This window comes from Vicugna pacos, chromosome 4 (assembly GCF_048564905.1).
Source record: "Vicugna pacos chromosome 4, VicPac4, whole genome shotgun sequence".
In the NCBI taxonomy this organism is placed as follows: Eukaryota; Metazoa; Chordata; class Mammalia; order Artiodactyla; family Camelidae; genus Vicugna; species Vicugna pacos.
Window position 1 is genome coordinate 21,681,336 of NC_132990.1, and position 22,912 is coordinate 21,704,247.

The window sequence follows — 22,912 nt, forward strand, 5'->3', positions numbered from 1 at the left end:
GTGTGTCTGCTTTCCCGACTGGACTCCGAGCTCCTTGAGTCTCAGCGCAGGGGCTAGGCTTTTGCCCCTGTGTCCTCAGGGCCCAGCGTGGGCCTGGCAGAGAGCTGATGCTTAGCCAGAGTTTGGCTCTGAGGGAAAGGAAAGGTATGTGATGGGAAAAGGAATTAGGGAGAAGATGAGGTGAGATGAGAATGGATAAAGGGTCAAGCAGGACCATTAGGACCAAATGAAGAGGATGGTAATTTTCCATCCCAGCTGGACCCAAGTTGCAAAGGCAAGATCCTCATGGTGTAAAGGGAGTGGAGGATTCAGGTCATGGGGTTTGCTCTCAGGGGTCGTGGGTCTCCACCCCTTAGGAGGGCCTGTGCAGGTGAAGCACTGCAGCTCCGGAGTGACTGGTCCACAAACTGGACACCTGCCGTGGACCCTGGCTCTGTGACACGCTGAGCTCCAGCTCTGGGACAGGATGGCCTGGATGACTGATGCACAACTTCACCATCCTTCAGCTGACCCCAGCGAAGTCATTTCCTGGCCCTTTGCTTATTACTTAATGATGGTGGGGATTGGGGAAAGTCAACCAAGCCTAGGACACACGTCATCACCACACTCCTTGCCCTGACCAGTAGACATTTGCTAGAGTTGCCCACGTGCTAACTAAGTTGTTCACAGCTCGTCTACCACCCTTCATGGATTTGTAACGAGGTCACCCCGGGCCATCCCAGGGACCTGGAGGAGAGCTGTTTATGTCATCCTGCAGAGGGAGGCAGGTTTCCCAGGCACACTTTCTGGTCTGCATGCTGACTGTGCTATCTCTAAGGCCCTCCTAAGCGTTCTGCTTAAACAAACATTATTTATGTTCGGCAGGAGAACTATTCCCCACTATCTGCTTTCTCTTCAGTCACATAAAACTGCACATTTAATTTCTGTTTACACATAGATAAACTATATCTTTAGGAGCCGCCTGGGAAATCCTTGGTTGAAGACGGATTTTTGCCTTTGGAAAACACAGAGGTGAGTGACATCTGTATATTGTGTTATCAGAAGCGTGACACGTGTGGTTGATTGGGACCAGGTGCTTCACAGAATCCATCTGAGTGAAGTTGTAAACCTCTAGTTGACAGGCAGGGTGACAGCCACTTCTTGTTAGCAGAGGCTCAATGACCAGTACCTGTCTTCCGGTTTTAGGGGTGGCAAAAAACAGTTGAAAACCTTGAGGTGCTATGAGTAAGAAGCTGAGGTTTGGTCAGAAAGAACAATCTCTGCTCAGCTCACACACATTTGACCTGTGAAAGCATCTCCAAGTGGACAGGACGGGTGGGTGAGGGGCAGACAGTAATTTTAGAGTCATCTTGGAGGACTGGCAGAATTGGGTTTTCAGTTCTTCACTGTTTACTTCAAGGCTTGCATCAACCCCGGTATTTGCCCCACTGGCAGTATGTGACTTGCATAAATAACCTGCCCTGATTTAACTCACATTCAGTGCAGTCTGAGTCTGAATCCTGAAGTCCTTAAACCACAGCTGGTTCGTTGAACAAAATGAGGGACAGAGAGAGAAAAAAATGAAAGCAGTGTCACCTTATTCAGTTTTCTAATATATTAGGAAAATTCACTTCCTTGGGTTAATTCTCCAAACAGGTCAGCTTTCACTGGGTTATTTCCCCAAACCTCCATCCTTCTCTCTATCCTCTGTGAGTGAATTTGCCAGTTTCAGGGGGCCCTACAGATAGATCTCAATAACCTAACTTGTCTCATTTTAGCTGAGAACCACAAGTAAAATTGGATTATTTCCTTTAGTTTATTTGCAGGATGAGGTGAGGGGCTAATACTACGCTGTTTATGAGAAAATCTACCATTGGTAAGTGAGAGATGCTTAATTTTATCTTTTGTATATTTGCTATTCGCTCATGAGTGACTTTTTTTTCTTTTTAAATCAGAGAAGATGTTACATGTACACTTGGGTATTTTGAATTGGGACTAGGATGTACATTGGGATTAGAAAGTAACCTCTGTCTTGGGAGGTATTTCTGGAAGTTTTTGAGTATTTTGGTCAATCTTTGAGTTGCCTACGTGGACTGTTGTATTTTCTTCCAAGATACAGAGCTTGGTTCAGGAGCGCCTCCCTTGTTTACACTCTGTGCTATTGGACAGTGAAGGAATGACTGGGGTCTTTCTCAATCAAAAGTGGGAACAAAGGGGAGAGTCTTTCAAAGCTGACAAAGGGAAGTCATGTGAAATGGCAAACTTTCTGCCAGCCCTGCCCTTCCTCTCCCCGAAGTCTCTCCAAGGTAGCCTGGCAGGTGAGGAGTGCCAGGCACCCTTCTGTTTCCTCAGCAGGGATTAACCAGTTTGCCACAACTAATTCCATGGGTATCCTCTCTCCAAAGGGGAGGAATTTGGGGCGTAAGTGAGCTTTGGGGATGGTGGTTGATGATGCTGGTCCCGATGGGCCCACAGATTGCCTGGGCTTGTCTTGTCAAAGTCCTGGAAACTTGTGAGGCCAAGCCGGGGGCTCTAGCACAAGAAGTTACGACCCAGGACTGGCCTGTGGGTAAGATTGCAAACTTTTACACTGTGGTTGGTGGCCGCTCGGCAGAATCTCGCTTTTCTTCCCCGCTGAGCTCCGTGGTTTGGCTGGAAAATTTTCCATACGTTCTGTCGGAGCCCTTCCCACCCTTTGCGCCTTCCTGGGTTTGTGCTCTGGCCTGACTCCTTCTCCCCCCCCTCCCCGGGGGTCTCCGTAGGACATCGGTTGCTGGCGTGTGAGGATTTATAGTTCTAGTGTTGGTCTTTTCTTTAAAGCAAAACCCACAGCTCTTTAGGAAGTAATTGGAATTTCAAGAAGAGCTTGCTGGCACATTTTGACGGTGCTCACAGTGTCATGTGCTGGGTGAGTTGCTGGAAAACAGGCTGGAGCTTGGCTTTCAGGCGGGGGTCCTCTGGAGCGTCTCTCACAAAGGTCCCTGCAGGGACATCATCCGGGTCTGGGGACATGTGCCCTTTCACCGGAGCCTGTTCAAAAAGAACTCTACAAATATGCTTTTTCCCCCTGGACTTTCTATGGTAGCTTTATTTCTATTAAAATGCTTTAAAAATAGGGAGCTAGGAGGCCTAGAATGCCATGAGAATCGACTTCAGAGGGTGAGAGAGCAACAACTCCATTAAATGTCCCTCTGTCATCTCCTACCAACCTCTGAACGGTAGGAAAGAATGGTGCACGCACCTGGGTGGCCACGCACGGTAGGAGCTGGGGACAGACAGCTTAGTGGGTTAGAGCAAGGCTCTGGCTAAAAAGCTAGACTGCTCAAGGTTTAGTCCTGGGGGACCTTGGGCTTCTCTGGGCTTGTCTACCCACGTGTAAATGGAGATAAGATCAGGGTGTGAGGATTGTGTGTCACAATGCTATGGATGGGAGCCCCGCCAGTGGTGCACACCCCCGTGGGCAGGAAGCCTGGCTTGGAGCGAGGCTACTCCTGTACCTGGGTCTGCACACCCCCCGCAGAGATGCCCGAGCTGGCTCTTCTTCCTCAGGGTGCCGTGGCTCCCGTCTTCCCACCACAGGCATACCGCGTTTTATTGCGCTTTGCTCTACTGTAGTTCGCAGATACTGTGTTTTTTACAAATTGAAGGTTTGTGGAAACCCTGTGTGTAACAAGTCTATCAATCAGTACCATTTTTTCCAACAGCGCTTGGACAAAATGTGTCCAGACTTTGTGTCTCTGTTACGTTTTGGTGATTCTCACAATATTTCAAGTTTTCATCATTATTATATTTGTTATGGTGATGTGGTCAGTGATCTTTGTTGCTCCTGTGACTTGCTGAAGGCTCAGGTGATTGTTAGCATTTTTTAGTTTTAAAAGTGCAACTTTATATGTACTGGGAGACCAAACTATTCATATGACTTACTTTCTTGTGATGTTTGCTTTATTGTGGTGGTGGTCTGGAACCGAACCCTCACTATCTCCGAGGTATCCTATACACAGGACTGTGGATGAGATGATTGTCAAAGGCAGCCCTTGCCTTAAGTTGTGCCTCTCTAGCTCCTCGGGGTTCATTTACAGAGCTGGTCCTTCCAGGTACGGTCCCCAGCATCCCCTGCAAAGCTGAAAACTGCAATTCTTCCATTTTAGGCAAACACACATAAGTGGCCAGGAACCCCCTCACCCCCTGCCCAGAACAAGATGGGAAGGCTGAGCTTAAGAGAGACTCAGACGACAAGATGTAAATAAATAAGCTGTATTATCTGTACAAAAAAATATAAATACAGTTTTGTGTTTTAGAGGAGGAAGTGCCTCCTTCCACATTATTCAGCAGCCCTCATAATCTTCTGGCACTGCTGAGTCACAATTCACAGAACAAACAGTAAATGTACATTCATCTCATGCAAGGAGCACGCTGCTTCCCACCCCAGACCTAGGTCCTCCAAGCTTGCTGAAACCCACCTGAAACTGCTGCAGCCCGACACGCGCCGGAGCTGGAGGATACTTGCTCTTTAGGAAATGTAAATATTGGCCACTGGTTTTCAATAGCTACTCAACTAGAAGTGATCAACCACATTAGTAGTAGTTCGGAATCTGTCTTCTGCATTCCATGCGTAACTATGGTGTCCCAAACACATCCCCTCTTCCTGCCCCATCATCCCGTGTTAGCTTTTAGAACATATTCTGTACACAGTAAAAGGATCCAGAGTTAAACACCAGGTTCTATTAAAAATAGGAACAATACCATAATCAATCACCACTGAGTTTACAGGAACATAACTGCAGGAAGTTAATAAAAAGGCCCCCAAATACTGTGTTTTTCTGGATGACAATGTACAATTAATATTGCACTTTTTTATACAAGAAATCCTAATAAATATTCACAAAAGATATACAGACATAAAAACATTCTCTTTTATTTTAAATAAACCTTACACTGAATTTTAGTAACATGATTTTCTTAGAGCCCATTATTGTGGTGAGGAAGAAAGAGACCCACCTCAACTGCCCATAGCTCATCTGGGGAGAACACAGATCATACTGTCTCCACCCACCCCCGCAACCCCAAACTTTTACTTGCAGGCTGGCTGGAAGATGCAGCCCTGATGTCCGTGGTGGCCCCGTGGGGTAAGTGACATTTTGCGAGTCTATATGAGAGGGGGCAGTTTGTCTGAGGGATCAGTGACTTTGGCCGCCCCGCCGCACCCCAGCTGCTGCTGAACGGTGGCTACTTGGGGGGCGATGGCCAAAATTATTTGCCCAAAACCACTCATTTGCCAAATAGTCCCAGATTTTCAGTTTCACCCACTGACTTTGCTAAGCTGACAGGCGGTACTGAGTGTAGATGCTGCGCTGCCCATGAACTACTAAAAGTGATGTCTATTAATTCCGTAAAATTTATAATATTTCATTGTTTTGGGGGGAATGAGTTGAAAAGCCTTCCGGGCAGTCTGGGAAGTTATCCCTGGGCTTTGCTGCTCTGTTCCATCACCCCTCCCCCACCTGTTGTATGAACATAAGGGGAACTCACTGTGCCCGGGAGGGGCCCCGCTCGCGTCCCGCCTGGCTCTGGAAGGAAGCGGTCGCTCCATCTGCTGGATACTCTGGCACGTTGGTCAGTGGACTGGTTTTTGACAAGTTGACCCCAGTCCCTGGCCCTCAAGTGGAACAGCAGAGGCCATGTAGGCAGGAAACCCAGCCTATTCATGGTCACAATGGCCCTGGCCTGCGGCAGTTAGTCCTGGGCTTGGGAGCCCTTGACTTAGATGGAGACGGCGGGGGGCGGCCTGACGGCACAGCCAGACCCTGCTGGCTCACTGCTTCGGCCACGGATGTACAGGCAGAGGGTTCACTGAGACGGTGTGGGAACTCCTGTCCACCTGGAGAGGGCGTGTCTCCTGCCAGGAAGTGGAGGCCCCTGGCCAGGCCGTGCCCTTGTTGGGGCAGCAGAGATTGGAGCACCTCCAGCCTCCCCTGAGCCCGCAGGGGTGCCGCCAGGCATGCAGGCCTGGGTTCAGAGCTTCACGCAGTGGCCTGCTCACTCCCGTCTGTCCCCTCCCTCCCTGCCTCATTTTCTGCATCGCCGTGTGCTTTAGGCCTGCTTGGACTGGCTCCCCTCTACATCTACCGTGTTTCTCTCTACCGTGTTGCTTCTCGTCACTCTGTGCCCCCTGCGTGAGTTCTGGGCTAGGGTCTCGGCTTGGATGGTGTCCTCCCTCCCCTACCTGCTCTTCCCACGCTGAGGGACAGAGGCGGCGGCAGAGACGCGTCTTCAAACTCTGTCCGGATGCTTTACAAGCCCTCTGGCCACCTACCCTCCTGCCGTGAGTTATCTGCGGTTGGCTCCGGCGCCCTGCTGTCTGTCCCCTGGGGGCTGCGCTGGCGTCTTCTGACACCACCTTCTGAGGTGTCTCTGGGACCCAGGCTTGGGAGGGAGCCGGCCCTGCCAGGGAGCTCCTGCTGTCTGGCCTGGTCTGCTCTGCCGCCTCCTTTACACGTCTGTCCTCCAGCAACTGAAAGGGAAGGTGCGCCAGCAGGGGAGGAGGTTGATGAGGGTGTGTGGTGGGGCGGGGGAAATAAATAAATAAAATGAAGAAAGCTTAAGTCCTGTCCCGGGGGTTGCGCAGGTCCTCTGTGCAGCGGTAGCGTCCTTCCCCGCGCAGCGTCGTCACGCTTTGCCACAAGTTCCACAGCAGCGAGACTTGAACTGGCTGAGCTGGCAGAGTTTGAGCTGTTTGACCTTCTCACAGTACCGGGTGGTGTCTCTGCACTCCGCTGGGGAAGGGGACAGAAAGGACATGGGGAACAGAGGCTCAGTACCGGCTCAGGCCAGTGGGGCCGCGGTCCAGCATCTCCGGGCTGCTGTTGGGGGCCGAATGCGAGGGCTTGGCTGCCCTCTTGATAGCCCTCTTCTGTCCTGGGGGTGCTTGTCACCTACCTTCCCTCAGGACCTCAGAGGCTGGCTTGCCTTTTCCCGTGGCATTTGAGTACACGTCTCTCTTCCTTCCTGAGATGGTTCCCAGGACTAAATTCTTCACTTCAGGGTGGCGCGCAAGTGAGGCCCTGGCTGGGGGTCCCGCCCCCTGCAGTGGGGACCTTCCTTCCTCTGTGAAGCTTTGTGGGCTTGTAATCTCCCCGAGCCTCTGCCCCTCCCCCCGACCGTGGCTGACCAGAGCACTGGCGTCCCAGTTCGGCATTGGCCCAGACTAGAGGGCTCTTCAGTACTGGCGCTGACGTGGGCTGTGGATATCTGGGACCAACACAGTGAGTTTGAAATACTTTCCTACAACAGTGGTCCTGGGTGTGGGGGCTGCTGACAGAGGGGTGAGACTACACAAGAGAGCACAGGCAATCCTCTGCAGCGTGTGAAAAGCCGTGGGACTGTCTGCTCACAGGGCATCTGTCTCAGCATGGGGAGGCCCTGGTTGGGGGGAAAACTGCACTGCAACATTTAACAGTTTCCTCTTTGCCTCATGCTTTGTGTCCTTCCCTGGGGGGCAGCACCTCCAGTTTGTTCTGGGGCTAGAGGCAGAAAAAGTAGGTGCCCCACCCAGCTGGGATGCTGGTGCTGGGCAGAAGAGAACCCAGACTCGAGGGAGGACGGGGACAGTGACTGTCAGACCCGAGGGCGCGGCTCCTGCACAGACCAAGCGGTGCACGTGGGGCCGGGAAGGAGGGAGGGGGCTGGCAGGTCATTGTTCTGTGAGAAGTGGAGCCCTGATGGGTCTGCTACTGGGAGGTGCTCTGTGTGTTGCTTCAATGTGAACGGTGCTTTCTCCCCAAAAGCCGTCGTTCTACTACTGTCAGTGAGCTGGAGGCTGATTTCACCCAGCACTTGGGCCACACCCAGCCATCTGTCTTGGGCCGGGAGACGTGCACATTTGTGGTTGCGAACCCATGCGCCCCTCGGAAGATGCCCAACTCTGGCCCCAGCTCACAGTCCTTGGGACAGCTGATCTAACGCCCTCGGCTCGGAGGGCTCGGGCCCGGGCCCCACCCCCTGTACCAGATGCCTTGCGGGGAGTTGCAGAGGCTCTCTGGGGTGGGAACGTACTGTTTTCACACGGGGTGATGTTGCAGCGCTGCCAGTTGGCGGGCCGGGGCCCCCAGGAGCACAAGTGCTCGGGCACCGCCTTGTTGGTGCGGGCGTGCACGCACTCCACGCGCCGGGATTGGAAGCCGTAGTTGCCGCAGGTCGCTGTGCACAGGGTCCACAGGCTGACCCTCCAGTGTACGCTGCAGGCTTCTGACCAGCAGTTCTGGGTGCTGATGGGCCTGCAGGAGGAGCGTGGCAGGGTTAGGGTCTGCCACTGTGGGGGCCAGATCACGAGGTTGGGGTGAGCAGATGTGAAAACAATGCTACAAACCCCAGCATGTCAGGGAACCCTCAGGAATTCCCAATGCTGCCAGACCTGGACTCTGATCTCTGCTCCGTTACTGAATGGTGCTGGGATCTCAGAGGGCCCCTTCCTCTAACTGGGTCTCTGTCTGCGCATCCCTGCAATGTTCGTGTCACTGCATGACCTGAAAACAAGCTCTACCAGGGTGGGGGCTGGGGCCTCTGGTGGGGGTAGGGGAACGCTACAAGGAAGTAGGACAGGGGCTGGATAGGAATGTAGGTTGAGACCCAGGGACAAGGGTCTCAGTGTAGCTTCTAGAGGGAGGGGCTGGTGGCCACTTTGTGGACCTGACCCCCTGCCCACCCCGTGCTATCATTCATCTCACAGGAAAGCCCAGCCGGGCCCATTCAGTAAGCACAAGGTTACTACTGCGCTGTCTACCGTTAGGGGAGAAACCGTTAGGGGAGAATGGAGGTGAAAGGGAATGGAGTCTGACTACGTGGACCATGGGCTGTTGGAGGAGAAATGTTTACTCACCACCGTCTCTCTGTGCTATTGACACCAGGGCTGGGGAAAGGAGGTTCGTGGCTTCTCTTACCTCGGAAGGGCACTGCACTGCTCCGATGGTAAGGTGATGCCATCTCGCGTCTGGCAGAAGACTTGTCTGTGCTGCACAGCGAGGCCGGGCCCGATGCAAGGCCCACTGCACTGGGAAGCAGAGAAAGGTGACATCTGTTACGTTAGCCAAGTCATGGGGGAGGCTGCGTGGGACACAGGATCCTGGTGCAGGTGTCTGAGGTCTTCAGATCATTTATCTTGGTCCTCTTTGGGCCAACTTAAAGGATACTCACCAGCCCAGTTTCTTTCCTTAGTGCCACAGCAGAAGGGTTAGCTTTGCTGTGGTCTGTGAGCATTCTGCCGTTGGCTAATGGTGGTGCACAGCCAGTTCGAGGTGTCTGCCCCCTCCCAGATGAACCATATGAAAGGTTGCTTGGCAGAACGTACTAGGAATGGGTTGGTAAGCTTTAGAGCTAAAGACCTCTAAATAAGCCCTCTTCCCTCTTTCAGTCCAGAGGGTCATTTAGTTTACTGTTCTCTTGCTAAATTCATCCAAATCCATCATTTCTTTTCCTTTCTTTGGGTTTTCTTCAAGATGAACCCCTGGAGGCTGAACAGAGGTAGACTTAGATGTGTAGTCAGTCCATGCTCCTGGAGTTTGCAGAGCCAGACTGTCATGGTCAATACCCTGACCAACAATGGTGTCTGTGAAGTACAAAAGTTGCACGCCCTCAGCCAACCTGTTATTTGAGTAGAGCAAGGGGACAGATATCCCTTGGAGGTCACTCATTTTAGAACATAAAAAATGTTTTTAAAAATTTGCATTCTTTTTTATTGAAGTATATAGTCTGTTTACAATGTTGTGTCAATTTCTGGTGTCAGCATAATGTTTCATTTTCATATTCGTTTTACCATAGGTTACTACAAGATATTGAATATGGTTCCCTGTGCTATACAGAAGACACTTGTTGTTTATCTATTTCATATATAGTAGTTAGTATCTGTAAATCTTGAACAAAGGTTCTTAACTTGGAAGTATTCAGACTCCCAGGGGCTCACAAGGGGGCTGTTAATCCTTAAAATTATAGGCAGAAACCTTGTTTAAATTTTTTTCTTTTAAATTTCTGACCCCCTTTACCCATTACTCCCACCCTCCAGCAACCACCACTATGAGAGAGACCATATGGTATTTGTCTTTCTCTGACATATTTAACTTAGCATAATGGCTTTGAGGTCCATCCATGTTGTTGCAAATAGCAAAATTTCATTTTTTATGGGTGAATGAAATTCCATTATATATACATACCCCATCTTCATCTGTTCATCTAACAATGGACACTTAGGTTGTTTCCATATGTAGGTTATTGTAAATAATGCTGCAATAAACAAAGGTGCAGATACCTTTTCAGGTTAGTATTTTCATTTTCTTCAGTTAAATACCCAGGAATGGAATTGCTGGATCATATGGTAGTTCTATTTTAAATTTTTTGAGGAATCTTCATACGTTCCATAGTAGGTACACCAATTTACATTCCCACTAACAGTGCCTGCGGGTTCCCTTTGCTTCACATCCTCACCAGCCCTTGTCATCTCTTGGCTTTTTGTTAATGGCGATTGTGACAGGTGTATAATGATATCTCAGTGTAGTTTTGATTAGTATTTCTCTGATGATTGATGATGTTGAGTGAACATCTTTTCATGAACCTGCTGGCCACTTGTATGTCTTTGAAAAAATGGTCTATTCAAATCTTCTGTTCACTGTAAATCAAAATTTTTTCCTATTGGGTTGTATGAATTCTTTATAATTTGGGATCTTAAAACCCTTATGAGATATATGAGCCACAAATATTTTCTTCTATTCAGTAGATTATCTTTTCATTGTATTGATGGTTTCCTTTCTTGTACAGAAGATTTTGAGTATGATGTGGTTCCATTTGTTCATTTTTGCTTTGGTTGTCTTAGATTTTGGTGTCAAATTTTTAAAAAAATCACCAAGACTAATGTTAAGTTTACTACCTACCTCATACCATACACAAAAACAAACTCAAAATGGCTTAAAGACTTAAACTTAAGACACTATAAACCTCTTAGAAGAAAACATAGGCAAATATCCTCTGACATAAATCTCAGCAATGTTCTTCTAGGGCAGTCTACCCAGGCAGTAGAAATAAAAGCAAAAATAAACAAATGGGACCTAATTAAACTTACAAGCTTTTGTAAAGCAAAGGAAACCAGAAGCAAAACTAAAAGATAACCTCAGAATGGGAGAAAATGTTTGCAGAAGATGAGACTGACAAGGGCTTAATTTCCAGACTATATAAACAGTTCATACAACTTAATAACAAAAATAACAAACAACCCAATTCAAAAATGGGCAGAAGACCTTAACAAGCAATTCTCCAATGAAGACATACAAATGGCCAATAGGCTCACACACAAAATGGTCAATATTGCTAATTATCAGAGAAATGCAAATCAAAAATACCATGAGGTATCACCTCACACCGGTCAGAATGGCTGTCAATCAAAAGTCCACAGATGATAAATGCTGGGGAGGGTGTGGAGAAAAGGGAACCCTCCTACACTGCTGGTGGGAATGTAGTTTGGGGCAGCCATTATGGAAAACAGTACAGAGATTTCTCAAAAGATTGAAAACAGACTTACCATATGATCCAGCAATCCCACTCCTGGGCATATATCCCGAGGGAACCTTAATTCAAAAACACACATGAACCCCAATGTTCATAGCAGCACTATTTACAATAGTCAAGACATGGAAACAACCTATTGAGGTTGTTTCATCAACAGATGACTGGAGAAAGCAGCTGTGGTATAGTTCTACAATGGAATACTACTCAGCCATAAAAATTGCCATTTGCAGTAACATGGATGGACCTGGAGACTGTCATTCTAAGTGAAGTAAGCCAGAAGGAGAAAAAAAATACCATAAGATATCACTCATATGTGGAATCTAAAAAAAAAAAAAGAAGACACAAATGAACTTACAAAACAAACGGACTCACAGACGTAGAAAACAAATATGATTACCAGGGGGAAGGGGGTGGGAAGAGATAAATTGGGAGTTCAAGATCTGCAGATACTAACTACTGTATATAAAATAGGTAAATAACAAGTTTCTATTGTATAGCACAGGGAACTATATTCAATACCTTGTAATGGCCTATAATGAAAAAATATAAAAAGAAATATGTACGTATATAACTGAATCACTATGCTGCACACCAGAAATTGACACATTGTAAACTGATTATAAATAAAATATACGTGCAGAAAATCAAACCAAAATAAAAGCACATTTCACATCCATCTGGAATAAACAAAATCTGATTTTTTAAAAAAGAAGTTTACCACCTATGTTTCTTTTAGGAGTTTTATGGTTTCAGGTCTTTCATTCAAGTCTTTAATCCATTTTCAGTTAATTTTTGTGTATGATGTAAGGCAGTGGCCCAGCTTCATTCTTTTGCATCTACTTGTCAGTGTTCCCAGTAATATCTTTTGAAAAGACTGTCCTTTCCCCATTGCACTGTATATTCCTGGCTCCTTTGTTGTAAGTTAATTGACCAGATATGTATAGGTTATTTCTGATTTGTTTGTGTTCATCTTATTTGGAACCCTATGGGCTTCCTGGAGTTGGATGTCTGTTTCCTTCCCCAGGTTAGGGATTATTTCAGTATTTCTTCAAACAAACAAGATTTCTGCCCGTTTCTCTCCCTTTTTCCCTTCTGGGACTTAAGTAATGCAAGCTCCTTCATCTGCTGTCACTTTTTCTTTTATTTTTCTCTTGCTCCGACTGGGTGAGTTCCACTGCTGTAACTTCTGTTTAGTACTTACATTTTCTATCTCTTTGTTTAAATTCTCACCCTATTCCCCTAGCTTAATTCATCCATGCTGAATTTCTGAAAGCTCTTAGGTGATGCCAATGTTATCGGTCCATGCACTACACTTCAAAGAGCAGCACGGCTTGAGGCATTACAAGTTACAGGGAATTACTTGATCTCAAAATCCTTTTGATATTTTTTGTATTGGTGATATTACTGGGATGTGCTTCAAACTATAGCTGCCCGCCAAACCTCCATATTCTACTCCTGTAAGAATGAAAATGGTAATTTCTGACAAGAAAATCCAGATACAAAGATCTGCTCCTTCATCTTCCTACCTCTTTGAAGTCTATGAAAGCCTGTTTTTTTTTGCTGATTTCAGTCTAAGTAGAACTAAGCACCACCACCTCAGCTCTAACAACCTGGGTTCATGTAATAATTCAACTTTCTTTTAGTTCAGTGTACATTTATGAGGCACCTGTCTTGGGTGGGGAATGTGTTCGATAAAAGCACGTGTGAAGGAATGATGGCAAAAACAGCCCTGGAATGTTTGCAGGAGAATTATATGAAAGGTAGAAATATAAATGTGACTGTCAAACATGTGCCAGATCATGAGGAATACTGTATGCCATCTGACGAGCCTGGATTTTAGTATAAAATGCCACTTTGTTGGGGAGGCACCTAGAAGGATTTTTTAAGCAGGAGTGTCATGATTGGGGTTGCCCTTCAGAAAGATAATTGAATTGGAAAGTGAATAGACTGGAGAAAGAAATTAATCTCGGTAACAAATTATGCTGATTAAAATGAAGGCACTGGGAAAAGGAAGTGGAGAGCCTCTGGAAGTGGGATTGACATGGCCTCACTGGTGCCCTGACAGGGGTAAGAGGCAGGGAGGGCACTAAGGTAAGTCTTAGGTTTATACTGAACAACTGGGTCAGAATTTGTTTTGAAGATGTTTAGTATGAAATGGGTATGAAGTATCCAAGTAGATATGTTTATTAAGCATGTGGATATATAAATCTGTGATGTAAAAGAGAGCCGTGCTACACATTATCCATGTGTGCAAGTCACTAATAAACAAATGGTGGCTTGGAGTTAAAGGTAGTATGAGGGGAGGGGAAGCATGAGATGAAGAAAAGGCTTAGGGCAGAACCCTGGGGGACACTAATTAAACTGCAGGAAGAGGAGGAAAAAAAGAGAAACTCATGAAGTATAATCACAAAGACCAACAAAGGAGTTTTGAGAGAAAAGGGTCAGTGGTATCAAAATGCATCAAAAAGAACTAACAAGGTAGAGTACGAATTTGCCACTACCCAGTGGAACCTGACTCACAGGCCGTTTCAATGTGGCAATTGGCAAAGAAGTCAAACCAGCAATGAGTAGAGAGACGAATGAGAATGGAAGAAACAGGGCTCTGGGGAATTCCTTCAAGACTTCTGGTTGTGGTCAAGGGACATGAACCAAACGGCAGACCAGGTAGCTCTAAGTCCTTATTCCCACACAGAAACATCAAGCAGCAGCTGGAAACTGGCTGAACTAACCTTATAGGAATTCTGAAAAAGTTCAAGGTCTACAGCAACTTAGGAAAACTTAATAAAGAAAAATCCACCTTCAAAACAATAGGAAAATTTGGGGTGTTTTCACTTGTCCTTCCCCAGCATTTGGCTTTGGTCTAGAGGCAGCAGCAGCCCATCATCCTCCCGCAATCTGCAGGGAGCAAAGAAGATCCTATTTGCAATGTGCGACGTCCTAACCTGTTAGAGGGCTACCTGAAGGACTAGGCTCTGAGTCACCTGACTCAGACCTCAGGTGGGGCAAAGTGGCAGCCACTGCTGGTGAAAGCTGTAGGGGGGCTCCTGTCACTTGGGGCAAGAGGTCACAGAGACATGCAGTAGGCTACCTGAGGCCCTGTGGTGAGAACACCTTGGAAATTAAGACATTCAAAGCAGCCATATATAAAGTGGAATTCAGAAAGCAACAAGCAAACTCAAGCAAGACATGCTCAGAAAAGACCTAAGAAGACCTGACTTTTTCAGACAGATTCAAAGACTGGGAGAGATGTCTTGTTTTTCAAAGGTTCAATTTCCCTGAATAAATTATATACCATACAAAAGAAATAGGGCATCAAATATATTACACAAAGATTTTAAAACTGTCATAAGCATGTTCAGAGATCTAAAGGAAAACGTGAATAAAGAATGAAAGGAAATCAGAACAGTAAACAAATTTTGGAGCTGAAAAATACAATATCTGAATTGAAAACTTAATTAGAAATGTTCAACAGCAAGCAGAAGAAACAATTAGCAAACCTGAAAATAGGAAAGTTGAAATTAGTGAGTCTAAGGAGCTGAAAGGAAAAAAAAATGAAGAAAAAGTGCGACCAGCATAGATCTGTGGAAGTCCCAGAAGGAGAGAAAGGGGCAGAGCATTCATCTGACGAAATAATGGCCAAAATTTCCAAATGTGATGGAAGATGCAAATCTGCAAAGGGAACCACACTGAGATACATTATAATCAAACTGTTTTACAGATAAACACAAAGAATCCTGAAATCACCAAGACAGACTCATCGGGTACAAGGGATCGATCCTCAGTAAGATTATGAGGTGATCTCAGCTGAACCCGTGCAGGCCAGAAAGTAGTAGAACTGTATCTTTAAAGTGCTAAAAGAAAACAAAAAACAAAAAATTATGAACCTAGAATTCCATATCCAATGAAAATGTCATTCAAAAATGAGGGAGAAATTAAGAGATTCCCAGATAAAATCAGAGGGAGATGAATACCACTCTACCTGACTGCCAGAAACATGAAAGGGATCGCCTCAGGTTAAAGAGAAAGGCTGCTACACAGTAACTCCGAGGCATGTGAAGATCTAAATATCGCCAGAAAAATGTAAACACACAGGCAAATATAAAAATTGGTATTCTAAGTTTGGTTTGTAACTCCAGTTCTTATTTTCTATAGGATTTCAATGACAAATGCATTAATAGTTATAAATGTGTTGGTGGATATGCTGTGTATAAAAGATGTGATTTTTACATTATTAACAAGTGGGGGAAGGGGAAAGAGCTGTATAGGAAGAGTTTGTGTCTGGTTGAAGGTAAGCTGGTGTAAATTAAAATGAGATTGTTATAACTTTAGGATGTTATATGTAATTTTGATAGAAACCAAATTAAATAGCTACAGACTATACTCCCAAGGGGAAAAAAAGAGAAAGGAATCAAAACATCAACTAAACACAAAAGACAGTAATGGAGGGAATGCTTTAAGACACTTGAAACAAATACCAAAACTAAGTCAATTCTTTCTCATCGGTAATTACTTTAAATGTAAATAGAAAAACAAACTTCTCTAATCAAAAGGCATAGTATCTTTTCACCACAGTGGATGAAACTAGAAGTCAGCAGCAGAAGGAAGACAGCAAAATTCATAAATATGTGGAAATCAGCACTCACTTCAACAATGAGTCAAAGGAAAAAAATCACAAGAGAAATTAGAAAGTACCTGAGACAAGTCAAAACATGCGATGCAGGAAAAGCAGTGCAGAAACAGAACGAGCAAGCCTTGGGGAACTAAAATAAGAGCAGCAAACTAAACCCCAAGCTGATGGAGGGAAGGAAATGATAACGAGCAGAGAAACTGTAGAGAAAAATCAATGAAACCAAAAGTTGGTTCTCCCACAAGATCTACAAGCAATCAACTTTTGGCTACATTGACTGACTGAGAAGAAGAGAGAAGACTCAGTTATTAAAATACACAATAAAAGTGGTAATAGTATGAATGATTTTATAGAAATTAAAAAGATTGAATAAGAGTACTATGAACAACTATACACCAGAAAACTGGATCATCAGATACGATGGACAGTTTTTCCTAGAAACAGGCAACCCATCAAGACTGAATCATGAAGTAAAAATCTGAATACACCCATGACTAGTAAGGAGATTGAACCAGCAATCACAGGCCTCCCAACAAAGAAAAGCGCTGGATGAGAGAGCCTCACTGGTGAATTCTACCAGTATTTAAAAAAGAAATTATGCCAACTCTTCTCAAACTCATCCTAAAAACTGAAGGAGAGGGAACACTAACTCTCCCTAACTCATTCTGTGGGGCCAGCATTACCCTGATACCAAAGCCATGGACACTCCAAGAAAAGTAAAGAACAGTAGCCCTTCTGATTATTGATGATGAAATTCTCAATAAAATACAAGCAAACCAAATTTAGCAGAATAATAAGATTGTACACCAGGAACAGGCAGGATTTATTCCTGGAATGCAAGATGGTTCTAAATCACTGTAATGCAGAAAATTGATGCAGAAAAAGCCTTTAACAAAATTCAACACCCTTTCAGGATAAGAACATAAGAACACTAAAAAAACTTGGAATAGAAAGAAACTACCTCAAAATAATAATGATGATATATGAAAAACCCACAACATCCTCCTCAACAGTGAAGACTGAAAACTTCTCTTATGATGAGGAACAAGAGTGCAGTGTTCACCATGTCCATTCAACATATAGTATTGGAAATTCAGAATAATTAGGCAGGAAAAAAAGAAGCCATCCAAACTGGTTAGGAAGAAGCAAAATTATCTCTTCACAGAGACACATAAAAACCCTAAAAATCCCAAGAGCAACATTAAAAAACCCTCTTAGAGCTAATAAATTCAACAAAGTTTAAAGATAGAAAATCAATATATAAAAATCAGTTGCCTTTCTATACATAAATGATAAACAATCTGAAAAGGAAATTAAGGAAACAATTTCATTTATAATAGCACCAAAAAGAATAAAATACTTAGGAATAAACCAAAGAAGTGAAAGATTTGTACACAGAAAACTTCAAAATGTTGCTAAAAGAAATTAAAAACGCATAGCTAAAACAATCTGGAAAAAAAAAAAGGGAGGTCTCACACTTCATGATTTCAAAACTTACTATAGAGCTTCAGTAGTCAGTGCAGTTCTAGCATGCAGTCAGATATATGGACAAATGGAACAGAACAGAGGGCCTAGAAATAAACTCTTGCATATATGGTCACATGAAGGGTGCCAAGACCTTTCAATGGGGAAAGGACAGTCTTAAAACAAATGGTTCTGGGAAAGCTGGATCTCCACAGGCAAAAGAATGAAAGTGGATCTTTACTTTACACCATATAAAAATTAACTCAAAATGGACCAGTGATTTAAATGAAAGAGTTAAAAGCACAAAACTATTAGGGAAGAGCTTCATGTTAACTGAATTTAGTAATCAAAAGCACAAGCAACAACAAAAAGTAGATAAACTGAACATCATCAAAATTAAAATTTCTTCATCAAAGGACACTATTAACAGTGAAAAGGCAACCTACAGAATGGGAGAAAATATTTGCAAATCACAGATATGATAAAGGATTAATATTCAATATATAGAGGAAAAGTACAACAAAACACAAAGCCTTGAATAGACATTTCTCCCCAGAAGATGTATGACTCGCCAATATGCACATGAAGATATGTTCAATCACTAGTACTTAGGGAAATAAAATCAAAAGTACAACAAGGTAGCATTTCACATCCATTAGGATGGCTACTATCAAAAAACACCAGAAAAAATAACAAGGGTTGGATGATGTGGAACAATTTGGACTTCTATGCACTGTTGGTGAAAATGTAAAATGATCTAGCTGCTGCTGTAGGAAACAGTTTGGCAGTTCCCTCCAAAATTAAACATAGACTTACCATATAATCCTGCAGTTCTGGGCATATACTCGGAAGATGAAAGCAGGGACTTGAAAAGATACTTGCATACTAATGTGCATTATTCATTATTCACGATAGCGAAAGATGGAAACAACCCACATGTCCGTTGATGGATGTATAAACAAAATGTGATATGTACTTACAGTGGAATATTATTCAGCCTTAAAAAGGAATGAAATTCTGATGCAACACAGATGAATCTTGAAAACATTACTTAAAGTGATGGAAGCCAGACAGGAAAGGACAAATGCTGTAAGATTCCACTTATAAGAGGTACCTAGTATAGTCAAATTCATAGAAACAAAGTAGAACAGTGGTTACCAGGGACCGGCAGAAAGGGATAATGGGAAGCTGTTGTTTAATGGGTACTGAGTTTAGTTTGGGATGATGAAAAAGTTCTGAATATGGATAGTGGTGATGGTTGTACAATATGAATGTACTTAATGTCACTAAATTGTGCACTTACAATAGTTAAAATGTTGAATTCTTATGTATATTTATCACAATAATAATTTTAAACAGAACTTCCAGTTGTCAATGTTAAGGAAGCATTTGTACACTTTCTCTAGCCCTTCTGTCTTCTGTGTCTTTGTGAACAACAGTGTCACCCTAGAGCCTTCAGAGCCCTGCCTTTTATCTTCTGATTTCATGCCTTCTAGCATCATTTGATCAGAGAAACAGATGTAGTTGGCAAGACTTAGGCATACTCGGCCATAGCAGGAGGAGCAGTAACTGGCTTTAGACATACTTGCCCAACCTAAGAGGACAGCTTTTACCTTAAATCCTTCTCTTTCTGTGCTCTGTAAACTTCAAGGTTCTTTAAGCATCTGATGAAACCTGGAGCATGGTGGTAAAGAAAATGTCAAAAAATACAAGATTTGGGGTTCTAGTTCAAGATGGTGATACAGGAAAATCCCCAATTCACCTCACACAGATAGTATACTGAGTTTACAGCTACGTATGGGAAAATTTCTCCTTAAAACCTAAAGGCTGGCTGAATGACAACCCTATATATCAGGCAAATGAGAAGAAAACCACATCAAAGCAGAAAGGAGAGGCTGGGACACAATCTTGCCATCAACCCTGCCCTTGGTGAGGCCACCCCTAATTGGGAGAAAACTCAAAACTTGGAGCTCTTCCCAAGGAGCAAAGGGTTCAAATCCCATGTTAGGCATCTAAGCTTTTGGGACCTGTATCTGAGAGATGGGCCCCGAACATCTAACTTTGAAAACCAGTGAGGCTCTTGTCCCAAGACCTACTGGACTGTAGGAATTTGGGAGACAGCTCTTAAGGGGCCCATGCATTCAAACTTACCGCTCTCCCTGCCACCCTCACCCCCTGACAGAGGCCCAGCGAGAGACAGCTGATTCCCACCCAGACTTAGAATAACGGAGGCTCATCTGCTTAGAGTCAAGCCTCTGCCTGGCAGTAGGCACCTAATTTATCCTGCAAATCCAGGGGCCTGCTGGGGCCTGGCCAGGAGTGATACCAGCGAGCCCCAGCACCTCCTGGCGGGGAGGCCTCCTGCGTGCTTGGCCCTGGAGGCCGGAGGAGTTCACATTCCTGTCCCCGGGACTGTAAGAACCGGTGTCACCCCAGAAGGAGCTCGTAGCCCTGTCTGGGGCTCCAATTTTTACGCTGCTGCCAAGGGACACCTCTACACAGCCTGGCTCTGGCAACCAGCGGGGCTTATGCTTGTGGGTCCCACAGGCCTGTAAACAATGGAGAAAAGAGTTCTTAAACAATGAGCACCCTGAGGGCACAGCAAGAGGCCACAGCTTGGCATTGCCGAGAAGGAGTCCAATTTGCTAATCATCTTGGTTGTGGCCTGAGGGGCAGGGTTCTAATTAAACATGTGTCTAGAGTCTGGCTGGAATCCTTTCCAGACACCTCAGAGGGTCAGCACTGTTCTGCACTTTCCCTCTGCTATACTCCAAAAGTGCGTGTCTCCTGGAGAGCTTTACCTGCAGCTGGTGCCCTGGTTTTTGCAGCTGCCACCCCAGGGATGCCCCCTGATTGCCTGGCTGTGGTGAGCAGGGGTACTTATATTCTTCGGTCCCACGTGACTGTGGCGATTGCATAGATGGTTCGTTCCCGGCTACCACCCCTGGGGCATTGTGCATACAGCAGACGGGGGCACACCTCCCAGTCTCTCTGTGGAGGAAACCTCTTTCCTTGTCCTGGAAAGCTCTGGGCTTATGGCCAGGCTTCAGGTTTGGCACACATCTCGTGGCCCACACAGCTCCTCTCAAGGAATGGAGGCTGTGGATGCTGTCTTGGCACTCTCCCTCTGCATTGCTCCAGTTCTCCTGTATCTCCCAGGAAAGCCTGCACACTCATCTGGAGCCCTGATATTTGCGGCAGCCATCCAGGGGATCCTACCGGATCACCTGGCCAGTGGAAGTGGCACTTGCAGTCCCACAGGACGGTACAGATCTGCATACTTTCAGAGGCTGCTGCATGAGAATTTGGCTTCCCAACAGCCTGAATCTAGGTGCTGAGAGCCTCTCCTTGGGGACACTGACAAGCCTTGGCACATCCTCAATCACGGGAACTACTGAAAATATAATAGGCTGCTGGGACAAAGCACAAAGCTTTGAGAGACGACAGAGAGCTGGAGTAGGGTCAGAAGATAAGGCTCATCTTCCACACAAGCCACTTCTTCAAGACTGGGAGAGGCGGTACAGAGCCAACAACGACTCAGCAAAATGAAGAAACTGAGGAATACGTTTCAGATGAAAGAACAAGATAAAACCTCAAGGAAAAAAAAAATCTCAATGAACTGAAGATAAGTTACTTATCCGGAAAAGAATTCAAAATAATGGTCATAAAGATGCTCACCAAACTAAGAAGAAAAATGGATGAACACAGTGAGAACTTCAAAAAAGAGATGGAAAATGTAACAAAGTACCACAGAAGTCATGGAGCTGAAAAATACAATAACTGAACTGAAAAATACAGTACAGGGATTCAACAGATGAAGCAAAAGAAATCATCAGTCAACCTGAAGACAAGGCAGTGAAACTCACCCAATCAGAGGAGCATAAAGAATAAGAACAAGTGAAGAGAGCTTAAGGGCTTGTGGGACAACAGCTAACACACTAACATTCACACTGGGGGTCACAGAAGACAGAGAAAAGGACTCAAAACCTCCCTATCCTCGGGAAGGAGGTGGACATCCAGTTTCAGGAAGTCCAAAGTGTTCCCAACAAGATAATCACAAAACAGTCCTACAGCAAGACACATTATAATTAAAATGGCAAAAGTTAAAGGCAAAGGAGATAATCTCAAAAGCAGTAAGAGAAAAACAACCTTTTATATACAAGGAAGGCCCCGTAAGACTTAAAAGCAGATTTTTAGCAGAAACTTGGTAAGCTAGAAGGAAGTGACATTATATATTCAAAGTGCTGAAAGAAAAAAACTTCCAACCAAGAATACCCTACCTAGCAAAGTTACCATTAAGAATTGAAGGTGGGATAAAAAGTCTTTTACATATGCAAAAGCTAAAAGTTCATCACCACTAAACTGGCCTCTTAAGAAATGTTAAAGGGACTTCTTTAAGCTGAAAAGAAAGGGTACTAATTAGTAACAAGAAAATATATGAAAAATAAATCTCATTGGAAAGGTAAATATGCAGAAAAGGTAGTGGATTAATCACTTACAGAGCTAGTATGAAGGTTAAAAGGACAAACATAGTAAAAATAACTATGATCATCATAATTGGTTAAGGGATACACAAGATAAAATATGGGACTGACAAGGGCTTAATCTCCAGAATTAATAAGCAGCTCATACAACTTAGTAACAAAAATACAAACAACCAATCCAAAAATGGACAGGAGATCTAGACTAGCAGTTCTCCAATGACTGACAAATGGCCACAGGCACATGAAAAAATGCTCAGTATCACTAATTATCAGAGAAATGCAAATCAAAACTACAGTGATGTATCACCTCACACCAGCCAGAATGGCCATCATTCAAAAGTCCACAGATAAATGCTGGAGAGGCTGTGGAGAAAAGGGAACCTTCCTACACTGTTGGTGGGAATGTAGTTTCAAGCAGCCATTATGAAAAACAGTATAGAGATTCCTCAAAAGACTAAAAATAGACTTACCATATGATCCAGCAATCCCACTCCTGGGCATATATACGGAGGGAGCCTTAATTCAAAAAGATACATGCACCCCAGTGTTCATAGCAGCACTATTTACATTAGCCAAGACATGTAAACAACCTAAATGTCCCTCGACAGAGGACTGGATAAAGAAGCCATAGTATAATTTCTACAATGGAATATTACTCAGCCATAAAAAAGAATGAAACAATGCCATTTGCAGTAACATGGATGGACCTGGAGACTGTCACTCTAAGTGAAGTAAGCCAGAAAGAGAAAGAAAAATACCATAAGATATCACTCATATATGGAACAACAACAACAACAAAAAAGACAAATGA

General features: G+C 44.5%; 1 protein-coding gene across 3 annotated transcripts in view; it reads right to left on the reverse strand.

Annotated features, from left to right (window-relative positions):
• Positions 1-4,217: 4,217 nt before the first annotated feature.
• ADAMTSL1 (ADAMTS like 1) overlaps positions 4,218-22,912 on the reverse strand; it is an 827,290-nt gene continuing 808,595 nt past the window's right edge. For all 3 annotated transcript variants that reach the window (XM_072959360.1, XM_072959358.1, XM_072959359.1), the window contains 3 exons: positions 8,916-9,025; positions 8,032-8,252; positions 4,218-6,752 (listed from right to left, as the gene is read on the reverse strand). In XM_072959360.1, coding sequence (XP_072815461.1) covers positions 6,646-6,752; positions 8,032-8,252; positions 8,916-9,025 — 438 coding nt within the window. In that variant the 3' untranslated portion in view covers positions 4,218-6,645. The remainder of the gene's footprint in view (positions 6,753-8,031; positions 8,253-8,915; positions 9,026-22,912) is intronic.